We start from the raw sequence: 17,751 nt of genomic DNA, 5'->3' as shown, positions 1-17,751 counted from the left end.
CCATTCTGAAGTGATCAATGTGTTAAGAGAACTAAGTGAGAGAAACACAAGTATCATGTATTTTCTCCCAGATGCTGAACGCAGCATAGAAAAATTAAGATGCGAAAGTAAAAGTAGGATGACTTGGAGGACGGGATTCAGAAGAAGAAGAAAGTAGCACAAGAGAGGATGATACAGTGGAAAAGGAGTAAATTATATAAAATGAAACTAAAATTTTTCACAATAAAACTCATGTATGATTAATAGATAAAAGTAAAATTGAAAAATATATATCTATATATAAACACAAAATAAGTAAAATGATTAATTGAATATTTTTAAATGTACAAAATAGTACATAGGATATAGTCTTAGATAAATTTCACCTATTATTTTTCCATTAAAATGATTTCTTTAGCTCTGTATCATTTTATTAGCTATACTGACAAAGTTTCAAGTGGTATGTTTTACATTTGAGTAGACTTTCACCACATCAGAAGTTACAATATAGATTAAAAGCTTGGAGCTTTTTTTTTTTTTTTTTTTTTTTTGCTTGTCCTGAGGCTTGAACTCAGGGCCGGTGCTCTGTCCCAGAGCCTCTTTGTGCTGGAGACAAGGACTCTATCACTTGAGCCACAGCACCATGTCTGGCTTTTTCTGTGTAGGTGATACTGAGGAATTGAACCTAGGGCTTCATGAATGCTAGGCAAGCACTCTACCACTAAACTACATTCCCAATCCAGCTTGGAGGTAATAAATAAAAACAGATTTGTTTCTATTCTGCCCTAGCATACACATAATCTAGGTCAAAAGCTTCTCTTACAAATACTTAAATAACTTAAATTTTCATAAAAGTATTACTTATTGGTGACTTCAAGTGTATACAATATTTTACTAACCACCAATTAAGAAAGTCTAAGTAAATTACATTTAATTGTAATGTGCATATTGCTCTAAACAGTTGATTTTACTGCCATTGCTTTTTATTGGTTTCACTCCATCTTTGATAATATATTAGAATGTACATTTATAGTTGTAGTTATACAGGATTAAGAATAAAATTTGTATTTCAATATTATTTATTTAGTGTTTTCCTTCTAAGTTTACAATTCTCATTTTGTTTCTCCAATGTGCCTCAACGTTGACATTATTGACATTTGGGCACGAATAACTTTCTTGTGAAATAGCATGAGCTGTCTCGTGCATTGTAGGAAGTTCACTAGTACCTCTAGCCTCACTAACTACATGCCAGAAATTTTAATTTCTGCAAACCTAACTGATTGTTTATTAACATCATATGGATAAAACTTAAGATTCTTCTGGCATGAAATTTCAGAGAAAATTTCATGTAATTAAAGTAAATCCTTACATAAACAACTTCTTAGGATTGGGAAAATAATGTTACAAAAGCTAAGGACCCACACCTGAAAACATTTTTTAAATAAAATTAAGGACAGAAAATAGATCATTGAATAATTTAAAAAACTGAAAATAATGAGTTACTGACTGAAAGTGTCACCATATTAACTGAACTGCATAATACACTCATGGGAATCTAAATTTTTGATTTTGGAAATTCTTTCTATTTTTTTTTCTTTGTCTATTCTTTACAGTACCTGGAGTTGAACTTTGAACTTCACAATTGCTAGGTAGTCATGCTACCACTTGAGCTACACTCTATTTTTTGCTTTAGTTACTATGTATATGGTCTTGCATTTTTGTCCAGGCTAACCTCAGCATATAATCCTGTACTTATGACCTCTCATGTAACTAGGGCCATAGGAACATGCTTCCACACTCAATCTGGTTTTTGAGATCTCATTAATACTTGCCCAGGCTTGCCAAGAATTGCAAAAAAAAGAAAGTAGTTTCAAGAATTGCATGCAAGATTACAAAAGAAATTCAGGTCATATAGTTGTACCAATGTATGTGGTATATGGGGCAATCTTTTTCAATGTGTATTAGATGTAGGTTCATGATAGCAACAAGTCCAGTTTCAAATTTCCTAGACTTAAGATTATCTAGGAAATGGAAAGGGATATTATAAAAAGAGCTGATTATCAGCAATTAGAAATGGTATTTCATTTGTTTAGTTTGTTTTTCAATTAAAAGAATGATTAAAATATATGCTGGAAAATATTTTCTTTAAGGGAAATACTTTTAAATAAAAATTGAAACATTAAATTTCTGGTTCAAGTCCAATTTATATATTATACATTTAAGTAGTATTGAAAATTTTTTGTCTGCCTAAACTTTGCCAGTTTTGGGAAACTGAAAAGACAGAGGAGATAAAAACAAAAGTAATACAATTGAACAAATAAGAAAGAAAGTGTAATGTTATTTATAATATTAAAAATGAAGGTTTTTCTGCACATGGGATTTGTTGAATGGATAAAACTACATCTTTTATTTTCTATATGTCATATTCCCTCAGTTTAATATTTTTCTTTTTTTGAAAGTCTCTTCTCTGTTTAAAAAACTAAGTGAAGAATCGATCCTTTAAAAAATGAAACATCATGAATGAATGTTGCAATTATTAGTCAATTCTTCTAGATATGACAACCTTGCTATCATTAATTATTTTAGCATTTAGAATTACATATTTGTAAACACTTCGAAATTGTAACTTTGATTCTATATTTTAAATAAAATAATCAAGTAGTTTGTTTATTCTCCCAGATGGAGTAAACCAAGTAATGACAGTAACATATCGCTGCCAAAAGGAATAATATTTAGTAAAAATTAATATATATATATATATATATATTTTAAATGGTGCTAGTGGATCTTGCTTGTAAGCCTACCTTCACAGGAGGATCTAAGCCAGCATGAGACTCATCTCCAATTATCCTACCAAAAGCTGGAAGTGGAGCTATGACTCAAGTCCTAGAGCATGAGCTTTAAGCAAAAAACAAACAATACTAAACTAAACAACAACAAAAATTAAGGGTAGTGCTCAGGTCCTGTCTGAGACAAGCAGAAATGGTCAGATAAGTTGATATTAGGTGAAATGAACCCCAAGGTTCATTTCAAATGTTTTTTCTTTCTTGTATTGTTTCTAATATATTTATAAGATATTACTTTGTTACTTTGTATGTCGCTACCCCATGGTATAACTCCTGTTTTCACTGTATTTGATGTTGGTATAATTTGTGAAGGGGAAAGGAAAAAACAAATTGTTTAAATGGGGATACAGGTGGACTCATTGCAACAATGAGATGTACAAGACTTTACATCAAAAAATGAACTTTACAACATTGGCGGGGGTGGGGGTGGGGGGAGGTGGGGAAGAGATGGGGGAGTGACAGAGGGGTGGAGAGGACAGTCGGGGGAGGGGTGGATGGGAAGGGGAAACAAAGGAGGAGACAATGCTTGAAAAGAAATGTACTCATTACTATGCCCATGTAGTTGTAACCCCTCTTATTGGTATTTTCACAATAATAAAAGAACAACAAATTAGAACAGAAAGAAAATATAAAGTAAGAAAATATACATAAAGAGCGCTTAGTAGAAAAACAAATTTTAAGAACCTCTCTGAAAACCTACAGTTTAGTCACAAAGGAAAACCACATTTTCTTAGTCTGAAATCTGATAAAATAGAAGAAAGAAGAATAAAAGGAATTTCTTTTATTTGTATTCACATTTGAACTAGAAGGCAAAACATATTCTGTGGATGGCATTGTTCTAATAAGTAGGATTTACTAAATCAATGAATAAATACAAAACTTTTGTGATATCTTAAACTCTGTTTATAAAAATTAACATCATGCTTATTAATATTTTAGCACCAATTCATTTCTTCCAAAGAGTTGATACTTTGTTAAACATTACTCTTCTTCTTCTAATACACTTTTTTTTTGTGCTCATGGGGCCTGAACTTTGGGCCTAGGTGCTGTCCCTCAGCTCTTCAGCTCAAGGCTAGTGCTCTACCACTTGAGCAACAACACCACTTCCAGCTTTTTCTGCTTATATGGTGCTGTGGAATTGAACCTAGCACCTCATGCATGCAAGGCAAGCACTCTACCACTGAGCCACCTTCCCAGCCCATCTTCTTCTTCTGATATACTTTTAATGTAGGGAGGGACTTGCAGACTTTAGGACTGTAGGCAAGTAAGTGACTAACAACTCAACTCAAGCCATCTTGCTTATAGTCCATTTTCCTTTTTTTTTCTTTTTCTTTTTCTTTTTTCTTTGTTGGTCATTGGGCTTGAACTCTGGGCTTGGGCACTGTCTGTGCGCTCTTCGCTCTTCAGCTCAAGGCGAGCGCTGTACCGCTTGAGCCATAGCACCACTTCTAGTTTTCAAGCCAGGCTGGCTTTGAACCGTGATCGTCAGATCTCAGCCTCCTGAGTACCACCGGAGCCCGGTTTTATAGTCCATTTTCTATTGCAATTCCCTTGACGATACTACAGACGTATGTTGAAGGAAATGTTCCAGAAATAGTGGATAAAATCTAAGTAGTATCACACTGTTGAATATATGAATAGCAGTATTTATTCTCTCTAGTAATTTTAGGCACTCTATAGCAATCCAAATTTTTTTTACTATAATGAAATTAAATTTACCATAGTGCTCATTATATTTGAATTGAGAATATTAAATATATTTCCATACTGTGTTTTGAAACAGCCATATCATTGTGGCTTTTTCCATTTCTTCCTATGTTTTGTGTCTCAAATATTCATCAGGACAAGTAAGAAAAAAATTTAAACTTAAAAATCAAATTTCTTTATGGTAAGCAGTAGCAAAAGTTCAGAAATTTTTTTTTTAGTCTTTCTCCAGAATTTCTTGATACATAGAGTAAGCAGCTTTCATTTAATCAGTTTAAAATCCAATCTCTTTGGAACTATTTTTAGTGCTTACTGGCACTCTGTATGGATTCTGGGCAACTGTACTAGATTTATAACTCTGAAAGTGCTATGTTATTTATTACCTTCCAATAGGCAATGAAGTGGTATCTTGCAGCTGCGTATGTCAAAAATGATCATGTTTACTAGTGGTTCCATTAATTACTTCCCAAAACAATAGGCAAAAAATATGGGCTTTTATATGTCACCCTTATTTAAGTTTTTTCAAAAGAAAAAGAAAAAAACAAGTAGAAAATATAAAACTTCCCTTGGGAATTTCATATCCAGCATCAATTTTCTGTTCTTTGGCTTTGCCAGCTCCCAGAAAGAATTAAGTCTCAGACAGGCTTAATATTTTGCTTATTTCAGCAGTTTGTTCCTGAATTTGCAACTCCAAAGTTCATTTTTGAATTTAGAAAGACATATTAATCAAAAGCAAAATAAATTCCTCTCCATTACATCAGATTATTAGAAAGTCTATGATTCTTTCTTGACCTGAACCTGAAATGGCACTTTTGTGTAACTGTGATCAATGCCATTTATGACAAGAGAATCAAAATCAGCATTCTTTATGTAAATGATTCTTATATTTAGCTCATGTAATATAATTTTTGTTTCTAAATTTTTGTTTCTCCATTTTTTGCGGATATATGTATTTGACAGATGCATGATTTTATGTCATAAGTTATATCCTGTTGAGATAACTAAACTCGGATTTGTCATAATTTATTATGAAAATAAAAGTTTACAACTAGATTGTAAAATTTTGCTAGCTATTAACACTTTAGTTTTTATTGCATCTTTAACAAGAAAAGTTGTTTCAGAAAATAATTTTTAAGCTGTGCTCTGTAATTTAAGGTAAAATGAAAAGATTAAGTCAGCAAGTACTGAATATCCAATGTTTACATAGAGTATAATATAAAAATAAGGATAATCAAGTGTTTCAAGTTTTATATTTTGAGAACTGGAATTAACGATTTAATTTTATTCATGTAACAAATGATACTGTTAATCAGGTGCTGCATTCTTAGATTTTAAATGCATTTTATATGTAACAATTCAAGGAATATTACCTTGTACTGACATTCTTTTTGTTGTTGTTGTTGTTGTTGGTTGTGGGGCCTGAACTCTGGGCCTGGGCACTGTCCCTCGGCTATTTAGCTCAAAGCTAGTGGTCTACCACTTGAGACACAGAGCCACTTCCGGCTTTTTCTGCTTATGTGATGCTGAGGAATCGAACCCAGGGCCTCATGCATGTGAGGCAAGCACTCTACCACTGAGCCACCTTCCCAACCCCCTGACATTCATTTTTATAAGGCCTAAGGGAATTGCATCTACATTTTGAGTCATATGTATTGTGTCAACAGAGGATTAACATATCAATGAGATATCTGGATATCTCATTCTTTTCTCAAGTAAAGTATGTCCCTATAAACATCGTTAAAAAGCATAAGTAGATTTGGAATTCTGGGTTGTACAGATCAACCTTTACAGATTTCTTTGTGCATTTTGTGAAAAAAACACATTTATGATAAAGTTAATAAGATGATTAAAACTCAAACCCCTTTTTCTTTTTACATTTTTCTCTCTAAACTTGTCATTGTCATACATAAAGCAGACAACTTCACTGTTGTTTTAATTTATCAGTTGGTTGTGTATATCAGTTGAGTCAGCTACCATGGTAGAAGCATATTATTGTGTCTATGTGTTAGTCATCCATTATTCTTCAAAGAGATGATACAGAAAATAGGCTTGCAATGGTCATTCCATGATAAAGAGCTCATATTGGCACCATATTTTGTCAAACAAATTAGAAATCTCTCCCATAGTTTGTTGAAAATTATTTGTGTTTGACATGTGGGCAACTCTTGTTCAAGTGCCATAAACAATATGAAGTTTAAGTATATGTTAGTAAGTCATTTGTAAAGATCTAAATATTTGTGGAAGGAAGCATTTTTCATACAAGCTTCTCATAGAGCACATTTTTGTTTATTGTGTGAAAGAACATATATATATATATATATATATATATATATATATATATATATACAATTTAACATTAATTGTATGTTAGAACAATGTTGCTATTGTAACCTTGTACAATAATGGAATGTGCTATGTCTTGTTCAACAGAATACCCATCTGTAGCTAAGGAGAGATTTAATTTAATAAGTGGATATTGTGTCTAAGGACTATTTCTTCAACCTTACCTAATTTTAAGAATTAAAATATTATTTTGTAAATAATTATTCAGATTGAACTAATCTGTCATAAAATGGAAAAGAGCAATTCAAACTTTATCCATTAGATGATATTGAGATTTCATTATCACCTTGAGAATTAGAAAAATCTTTTAAGATTCATTTCTTTATGATTTTACTATTTTAAGATTTATTTTGTGATTATTATTTTTTATTCTTCATGCATTTTTATTGTTTTTATAAAAAGTGATGGACAGAGGTTATATAGAAGTGTGATGCAAGCAGTGACACCGATTAAGCTGTATCATTTACTTATATTGACATGTTGAGTTGAAACCCCTCTGCATAGATTTTTAAAAATGATTTTTAAAATACTGCTATTATTTTACATAAAATAAATAAAATTTAGAGAACAAAGTTCAAACTCCATGACCAAAAAAAAGTTGAAAAAGTAAAACGTTGTAAATTTTCAAAATAGGCTTCCTTTTTCCTTCCTTCCTTCTTCCTTCCTTCCTTCCTTCCTTCCCTCCCTCTCTCTGTCTCTCTCTCCCTCTCTCCCTTCCTCCTTCCCTCCCTCTTTTTCTCTCTCTTTCTCTCTCTCTCTCTTCCTTCCTTCCTTCCTTCCTTTCTTTCTTTCTTTCTTTCTTTCTTTCTTTCTTTCTTTCTTTCTTTCTTTCTTTCTTTCTTTCTTTCTTTCTTTCTTTCTTTCTTTCCTTCCTTCTTTTTCTCACCTCCTTTTCCTTTGCATCGTTATTTTTATACCAGCTAGGAAAGTACTCTAAAACTGAGGTACCTATATCTCTAGTACTTGATAATTTTTTTGTATGCTTCTATAAGAAACAGTTATTCTGTGCATTTTATACAAATTCATATTTGGACCACAGTTATTCATCTGTCAAAATTATCAACTTAATTCAATAGATGTGATTTATTGTCATGTATGGATATTATGTATTGTTATGTTTGGTGGTGAAAAGTGTCTTAGTCAACTAAACTCAGCAGTGCATTTCTAAATTTGTTTATAATTATTATGAGCAACTCACCTATATCTTTATCTACCATGTGAAATCTAGTGACAATTACTTTTTAAAAATCTACATACTTATTCCTTTTGAGCACTCATATAAATGAGTATCATTTATTACCACATGATAATATGAATTAAACCTATCCCAAAGCATCTTTCAGCTAAACTCTCAAATTTTATAGATATCAAGAAAGATTAATCAACTTGATTATGATTACAATATTAAAAAAAGTTTAAACCAAAGATTTGTGATATCCTTTCATGACCTTATCATATTGTCATATGCCATTATGAATTTTGAAATAATTTTCATTCTTAGGTTAACTAAATAACTGATATCTCATAATTTATATTTACATTTATGGTTATATTATTTTGTATTGTTTATATTTCACTTTATATCTTCCAGGGACAAAACATTTTTGACCTTGATATCATTGAAACACCAGAAGGAGACAAAATGCCACAGCTGATTGTTCAAAAGGAATTGGATAGAGAAGAAAAAGATACCTATGTGATGAAAGTAAAGGTAGAAGATGGTGGCTTTCCTCAAAGATCTAGTACCGCTATTTTGCAAGTAAGTGTTGGTGATACAAATGATAACCGTCCAATCTTCAAGGAACAGGAAATTGAAGTCAGTATTCCAGAAAATGCTCCTGTTGGTTCTTCAGTAACACAGCTTCATGCCACAGATGCCGATATTGGTGAAAATGCCAGGATTCATTTTTATTTTAGCAATCTAGTCTCTAACCTTGCCAAGAGACTATTTCACCTTAACACCACTACGGGACTTATCACAGTCAAAGAACCACTGGATAGGGAAGAATCACAAAGCCACAAGTTACTGGTTTTGGCGAGTGATGGTGGATCAACACCAGCAAGTGCAATGGTGCTGATAAATGTTACCGATATCAATGATAATGTCCCTTCAATCGACATCAGATACATTGTCAATCCAACCAATGGCACTGTGATGCTTTCTGAAAATGCTCCGCTCAATACTAAAATTGCTCTTATAACTGTGACAGACAAGGATGCTGACCACAATGGTAGAGTGACGTGCTTCACAGATCATGAAGTTCCTTTCAGATTGAGACCAGTATTCAGTAATCAGTTCCTGTTGGAGACTGCAGCATATCTTGACTATGAGTCCACCAGAGAGTATGCCATTAAATTATTGGCTGCAGATGCTGGCAAACCTCCTTTGAATCAGTCATCCATGCTGCTCATCAAAGTGAAAGATGAAAATGACAATGCTCCGGTTTTCACACAGCCTTTCATAAGTCTTTCTATTCCTGAAAATAACTCACCTGACACACAGTTGACAAAAATAAGCGCATCAGATGCAGACAGTGGACGTAATGCTGAGATCACTTACCTGCTGGGCTCTGATGCTCCACCTGAATTCAACCTGGACCGTCATACAGGCATCCTGACTGCAGTGAAGAAACTAGACAGAGAAAAGCAGGAAAAATACTATTTCACAGTTCTGGCTATTGATAATGGTATACCACCATTAATGACCAATGCCACAGTGTTTGTGACTGTTCTTGATCAGAATGATAACAATCCAATTTTCACTCACAATGAGTACAACTTCTACGTCCCAGAAAACCTTCCAAAACATGGCACGGTTGGACTAATCACTGTAACTGATCCTGATTATGGAGAGAATTCTGCAGTTAATCTCTCTATTTTAGATGTGAATGATGAATTTACTATTGATCCACAGACTGGTGTCATCAGGCCAAATATTTCATTTGATAGAGAAAGACAAGAATCTTACATTTTCTATGTCAAGGCTGAGGATGGTGGGAGGGTATCACGCTCTTCTACTGCTAAAGTGACCATAAATGTAGTTGATGTCAATGACAATAAACCAGTTTTTGTCATTCCTCCTTCCAATTACTCCTTTGAATTGGTTCTACCTTCTACTAGTCCAGGCACAGTAGTCTTCAATGCCCTTGCAATTGACAATGACACTGGCATGAATGCAGAACTTGTTTATAGCATTACTGGGGGAAACACAAAAGGACTGTTTGTAATTGACCAAGTATCAGGCAACATCACCCTGAAGGAGAAATGTGCTGTTGCAGACCTTGGCTTACATAGACTGATAGTTAGAGCTATGGACTTGGGACAACCCGATTCACTTTTTAGTTTTATAGTTGTTAATCTGTTTGTGAATGAGACAGTGACCAATGCTACCCTCGTTCGTGAATTGGTGCGCAAAGGCTTTGAAACACCTGTGACTCAAAACATTGAAACAACTGATGCATCCTCACCAACCAGTGACTATGTCAAGATCATGGTTGCCATTGTTGCTGGCACCATAACTGTCATCCTGGTGATTTTCATCACTGCAGTAGTAAGGTGTCACCAATCACCACATCTTAAGGCTTCTCAGAAAAACAAGCAAAATTCTGAATGGGTTACTCCAAACCCAGAAAATCGGCAGATGATAATGATGAAGAAAAAGAAGAAGAAGAAGAAGAAGAAGCATGCCCCCAAAAACTTGCTGCTCAACTTCGTCACTATTGAAGAAGCAAAGGCAGATAATGCTGATAATGATGGAAACAGTGTCACACTAGACCTTCCCATTGAACTGGAAGAGCAAACCATGGGCAAATACAACTGGGGCACTACACCCACTACCTTCAAGCCTGAAAGCCCTGATTTGGCTCTGCACTACAAATCTGCCTCTCCACAGCCAGCCTTCCAGATCCAGCCTGAAACTCCTCTGAATTCAAAGCACCACATCATCCAGGAACTGCCTCTAGATAACACCTTTGTGGGCTGTGATTCCATCTCCAAGTGCTCTTCCAGCAGTTCTGATCCCTACAGTGTTTCTGAATGCAGCTATCAAGTGACAACTTTCAAGACCCCAGTGTCTGTCCATGCCAGACCGGTAGGTAACCAACTTAAGAATTCTAATTTTAGCTACATTTTGGTTATTTTCAGTTGATTGAGGTTTTACATTATTAAGGGGCTTTGAAGAAGAACTAAAGCAATATTGTATAGCATTAAAATAGACATATGAATTTATTTAAATATATAAATGTATATATACATATATTGATAGATAGATATAGATACATTTTGGGTAGAAAATCATAAGGAAACAACTGCTAAGTCTAAGAAAATTGGGAATAAAATGATGAAGTGAAAATACAATAAGAGCAATTTTGTCTGTTGAGAGTGATATGATGCTCCTTTTGTGAGAATATACTGAAAAACTACCTAGTAAGGATAATAGCTATACTCTCAGTACCTTTGTGTACATGAGCTTCAGAAACATCTGGCTATATACCTTGCAGTAAAGCTTCGTAGATTCTGACAGTCCTAATATTAATGCTTCTGAGATTCCCAGATCCACTCAGGAAAATCTGTGATTTCCCAAGTAATTAAATACCACCATTTCCCCCTCAGTACTCCACCATGCTTCCAGTTCCACAAAGAGTATCATTTTCATTCTAGTAACATACAATTACTGAATTTATCAAGTCTTTTTATTCACACAATATAGTAAGAATGGAATTACAAAAGTTAGTAGAAGTTCACTGTCATCCTCAAGCTAGACAACTAAATACATGAGAGATCTCTATTTTATATCACCAATTAAATATTTGCATATTTATGCAAGTTATTCAGAGCCCTTCAGAAGAAATTCTTAAAGATAATGACTTTTTGAAAATTAAGTATGTTTGCTTTCTCTAATGGGCACAAAGAGAACTAAGAGCATATTAAAACTCAAGAAATGTATGCACAGCAATTTAAAACCCAATACATTTATGAAAATGAGCTTTTACAGTATGTTTTTTCTTCATCTGTATTCCATGGAGAAATGAGCACAAATAATCTTGAAATTCATACCTAAGGTAAGTGATTTAAATTTGGTTATTTCTTTAATAAAGTGATAGATTTATCTGTTTTTTCTCTTAACATCATGCCACATGTTCACTTTATTATTTTGTCTTTTTCACTCTAAAAAGTATTTTCACTTTCAGTTTCAGTGACTAAAAGCTATGAAAATGTGCTCAGGCTTAATAAAATTACAAGTATGAGATCTATGATTTTCTACATTGGTGAATCTTGGGTAACAAACATACTAGATACTTAAAATCTCCTCAGGACATATTTTTCTTTAAATTTAATCATTCAAAACACACTAATTTTCTCCATCTATCATTGTTTTTCTTGAGGACATTTCTGAAGAGAAAATTGTTTAGGTCACTATATGAATGATGTACAGCATTTTTGCAATAAAAAAGTTACTAAAAACTTATTGTTGCTTAAAGAAATTAGGACAGAAAATAAATTAAATTTTTTACCGGATGACAAATATTTCAATTTATATCAAGCAAAGCAAGAAACACATTTTCAAAAGTTGGTTTAGGGTGATTCTTGCACATAGTACTTCATTACTCCTCTAATTAGAAAGATATACATGAAGAAATAAAACTAGACTAAACTACAAGGAAACATATCAGAAAATTTTCATTATGTCACAAGAAGCAAAAGGAATGAAATACTTTTTTGTGCCAGTCCTGGGGCTTTAATTCAGGGCCTGGATGTTATTCTCTAGTTTTATTGTTCAAGGCTAGTACTTTACCACTTGAGGCACTCCTCCACTTATGGTTTTTTGCTGGCAAATTGGAGATAAATGTCTTAAGTATAGACTTTTCCTCCCAGGCTGGCTTTAAATCCCTATCCTTAGATCTCATTCTTCTGAATAGATAGTATAAGAGGCATGTACCACTGACACCCAGCTTTAAATACTTTTTACAGGTTTCAGCAAGCAGATAACATTTGGTCCCTAATACTTTAGAAAATAGTAAGCATAAATATCTATTTAATATCAATTTTGTTACTTTTGATACTTTCGGTTTAGAAAAAGTGTTTTATGAGAAATATAAATTAATGTAGACCCCCTCATCTGAATATTCAAAGCAATATATTTGAAAATCAAAGAGCAAGATAAAAGTTAAGCCATCATTTTATGAAGATATGTATGTGCTATTCATTGTCTTACATATACATATGAAGTACTTAATTCCCTGTTTCAAAAAAATTGTAACAAATTCTTTCAATTTGAGTTCTGAAGTTGAACTGGTCTTTCAACTTCTGAAATGGGATGAAAAGAATCTTGAGAGGGTTATATGGTTATCATTTATGGATGAAATCATATTTTAAATGATACATTTGTACAAATGATAAACATTGTGTTAGCTTGGAATTGATAGATATTCACTATTATTAAATTCAGCAATTTTGATTCTGTGCATCAATATGGTAGTAGGTAAATTTCAGTTATGTAGCAAGCTTGGGAAATTAAGACTCCTAGAACACAGCCATCTGATTTTGATAATATGTTATTTTTATTGTCCTAGACTGATTTCAGGACATCAACTATTGAAATCACAGTGAGATATAACTTATTAGTAATAACATAATTCTGTTCCTTTCCTAGACATATTTCAGTGTTTTTGTGATTTCTAAATTTGGCCGACATCATTACTTATGTGATTTCAATTTTCTACTATAAATGCAAGCAAGGTAAAGCCCCTCCCTCTAAAAGTGATGATCCTCAATGATCCTTTTGCTCTCTTTAGCTGTAATCTAGCAATTAAAAATTCAAATTTATGGAAGTAACAGTGCATTATTATAACACAGTGCTATCATACTGTCTCTACTTACTCTTGAGTGTCAACAACTGTGATGAAATACAATGTTCTTTGTGTACACACTGATGATTAACATATCAGTTTTCAAACATAGAAGCATATGTGGTGTCTGATTGCTGAAGAGTTTAAACATCATCTCGTGGAATTTTGAAGTGAAGTTGAACTACATGGAAGTTATTCTCTGGAAAGTATCCAGGGAATGAAAATGTTTTCAAGACTACTTAGCCAATAATTAAAAAATCAAATCCATGTAGTCCAATATTTGGAAAACATTTATTACCAACATGTCAACTACAATTACCTACTAAAACAAAATTTTGTTGAGCGAAAATAAAAATTGGAACATTTTATGTTGATTGTAACGTTTTGACTAATTTAGAAATCAAATTTTTATAATTTTTATACATATAATTTTTTTCAAAAATAACCTTTGTTCATATTTTATCTACAAAAAGGGGAAGTAAAGTTCTTTATATTCCCTATTAAAGATGGCTTGGTATTGTTTATATTATGAAACATGACTGCAGTCATATGGGTCCTAAAAACAAAATCAAGGGGCTTGGAAGGTGGCTCAGTGGTATAGCGCTTGCCTTGGATCCATGAGGCCCTGGGTTCGATTCCTCAGCACCATATAAGCAAAAAGAGAAAAAGCCAGAAGTGGCTCTGTGGCTCAAGTGGTAGAGCGCTAGCTTTAAGCTGAAAAGCTGAGGAGCAACACCAAGGCCCAGGGTTCAGGCCCCACGACCAGACCTCCCCCCCCCAAAAAAAAAAACAAAAAACAAGATCAAAAGAGGGTATGACACATCTTAGAAAAATATATTCCTTTTTAGAGCTTCTTTCTAAATGGAGAGTCTCACTTTTTTCAAGGCTTTCCTTACCATTCTTTCAGTTATAAATGAATTTACTCTGCTTACCTTTAAAAAAAGAAAGAAAGAAATTACTAGGAAAATGTAAGGAACTTGAGTAACTTTTTAATAATGATATTCTTACTTTCCTGGCATCAAATTATTGAATATATTATATTTGTTAACATGTCTTTTATAGTTTACTCATTTTCAGTGTTTTACTTAATTCATTTCCTACACAAAAATGCCACATATTGGGCACACACTGTATTTTATGGAAGAGTGATATTTTCCAATTTATACTGTGTTCTTAAGCATCTGTGATTTGCTATCTCTACTAACAGAATTACAAAATAATAACACTAATAATGTCTTAGGACAAAAAGGGAGTATAAAGGATCCTTGTGGTTATGATATACATATGCTTCTTGAATCATTCATGCTTTGTATCATTTCACCTTGAGAAGTGTGAATGTTTTGTTCTGTTACATATGTACATTAAAATTTGTAATTATTGTAATTGTTCTTTGACATTAGTATATTTAGAATAGATCTATATCCTCTTCAGCATTTCAAATTAGCATGACTCTAAAATATACAATATTTACATATGGACTGAACAAGTTTCTATTAAAATATATGTTCTTATTGTCACAATACTGAAGCCTTTACACCTTCAATGATGTTACACTCCAAAAATAAATGTGCTTTCTGGCTGTCTAAACATGGTATAGTTGATTATAATAAATGAATGTTACTGCTTTAACGGGTAATGAGAACTACCTTATAAGCTACAAACCAGCATTGAAAAATACATACAGGTAAATCTTTTGTAAAAATTATTCACTTAGAGTAACTTTATTTGTTCTTGATACATATTTTAGTTTAATTCAAGTAATTCAAAAGAATGTAAAAATTAAGCTGAATTTGTACAGTCTGAAATCAATGTCCTATCAATACCAAGGGCATTCCAAAATCTATAGTCTCAATTTAATTGTAAATAAAATGATGAAGCATAAGAAATTGAAATACTGTAGTACAGTATTGTGGCTTCATGGCCTTTGTTTATGTAAATACTATAAAATATATTTGCTGATATGAGTCAATGATGATTCAGATTATATAGTATTTTAAATGGGCTATAAGCTAAAATAGATCATTTCTATTAGTTACCTTTGATCTTTTTGGAGAAGAATATATTTACAATTGATAACATAGAAAACATGAAAAGCTACAAAAGAAAAAGCACAACAATAAGTGTGCATCTGCTTATTTCTTTGTAGTTGAAAATGTGATAGTATCTTTGTCAGGTGACTTCCTGCATTTTGTGTTAGTGTTAATGGACTCCATGACTAGCTTCTATGAAATGTCTTTGATATCCAGTATGGTTCTCATTCTAATTACTGAATAGGGAAAGGTGGACAGAAATATAACAAATCTAAAGACTAACTATAAAATAGGAAATTTTATAAACATACTCTACTGAATCATAAGTAGACTGTCTCCACTGCCAGAATTCTCAGAAATATTTACTTTTGATTACACAAGTTGAAAACATAATACTGAAGTATGTTCTCTCATTTTTTTCAAGTATAAACTTTAATTTTTAAATGTAAGATAGTAAAGCAATTTTATTCTTGAAATTATCTTTCTTTTACATAAATATAAAATGTATGAAACAATTTTAAACCATTAAATAATCATTTCTTTATGTCTTCTCTCTACTCTGCTCACTACTACGTTGATATTATAAATAAAATATATACATTTTTAGAGCAATTATGAGCATTTCAATTTAGGTCAATAAACTACTATTTTGTATAATATTTACCATTCAACATGAAATGATACAGCCTCATTTTATTCTTCAGTCTCCTATATGCCTTGCTATTTCGTTAGATGCTTCACTTATGTGTCTAGCTGGGTGTATTGTGAAGCAATACAGGATGAGTATACCTTCAGAAATCTTACACACATTTCAGTCACATCTTGTAAATGCTTTCTCTAAGTGCTCTTGTGTAATAATTTTCTTAGATGTTTTTAAGCTTGGTTATTTTGGTTTATTTTATGTATTTCAATTTATATTTTCTCAGAAAAAGGTGTTGCAATAAGTTATCTGTTCTTTCATATTTAGCATGCTCTTTTAAGAAACAAGTAGGATACATTTTTTTCCATGAATTTTATACATGACATCTGTGGTTTAATTTGATACTTAAAATTAAGACCAGGGATTTTCTCACTTATCCATATGATTTTTTTAACCTGGCTGGCTTCAAATTATGATACCCATATCTCAGCCTCCTGAGTAGATAGGATTAAAGTCATCAGCCACCAGCACCTGGCTACCAGTAAGTTTTTTTTAATTATAATTTATTCAGTTTGAAAGTGCTATAACTTTTGGAAGTAGTCATTTTAAACTTAGAGAATTTTTTTATTTTATATGATAAATATATGAACTATTTTACACATATCGAAGACTGACTTCATTATACATATTGTTTATACATCTATATTTGAAGATATTCATGCACTACTATAGATTGACTAGTTGATAGTGGAATATGCTTGCATGCTATTTATATCCAATATGAGATTAAACTACCTTCAGTGAAAATAGCAAACGTTGACGAGAATTCTTTTGTGGTTAAGAAAAATGTTATCTAGGGCTGGGAAGGTGGCTCAGTGGTAGAGCGCTTGCCTTGCATGCCTAAGGCCCTGGGTTCCATTCCTCAGCACCACATAAGCAAAAATTAAAAAAAAAAACTAGAAGTGGCGCTGTGGCTCAAGTGGTAGAGCGCTAGTCTTGAGCTGAAGAGCTGAGGGACAGCGCCCAGGGCCAGAGTTCAGGCCCCACGACCGGACCAAAAAAGAAAAAAAAATGTTATCTACTTTATGCCAAAAGATAACTCAGCATGAAAAATCAAACTCCTAATATTTTTCATGAGTTCTTACAACCAACTTTTACACTTTCCAAATTCTACATATTGTGAACTGAAATTGTTTTAGTTATCCTTATAAACATATTGCATTATATTAAATTAACTACATTTACAGGTACCATGTAATTAGAATAAAACTTACTTTGTCAAATACAATAAAATCACATTTCATTAATTTTCATGTAGAGAAATTTTTATAAAATGAAAATGAAACATCTCTGGTTTATTC

At 32.6% G+C, this 17,751-nt stretch overlaps 1 protein-coding gene across 6 annotated transcripts in view; it reads left to right on the top strand.

Moving 5' to 3' along the window:
* LOC138839469 (protocadherin-11 X-linked) overlaps window positions 1–17,751 on the top strand; it is a 713,759-nt gene that overhangs the window by 74,882 nt on the left and 621,126 nt on the right. For all 6 annotated transcript variants that reach the window (XM_070039045.1, XM_070039044.1, XM_070039043.1 and 3 more), the window contains one exon: window positions 8,464–10,962. In XM_070039045.1, coding sequence (XP_069895146.1) covers window positions 8,464–10,962 — 2,499 coding nt within the window. The remainder of the gene's footprint in view (window positions 1–8,463; window positions 10,963–17,751) is intronic.

Source organism: Dipodomys merriami, unplaced genomic scaffold (assembly GCF_024711535.1).
Source record: "Dipodomys merriami isolate MVZ:Mamm:240054 unplaced genomic scaffold, mDipMer1.0.p SCAF_3, whole genome shotgun sequence".
Taxonomy (NCBI): Eukaryota; Metazoa; Chordata; class Mammalia; order Rodentia; family Heteromyidae; genus Dipodomys; species Dipodomys merriami.
Note: the sequence above shows the minus strand (reverse complement) of the source record. Positions and strands in the feature narration are given on the sequence as shown.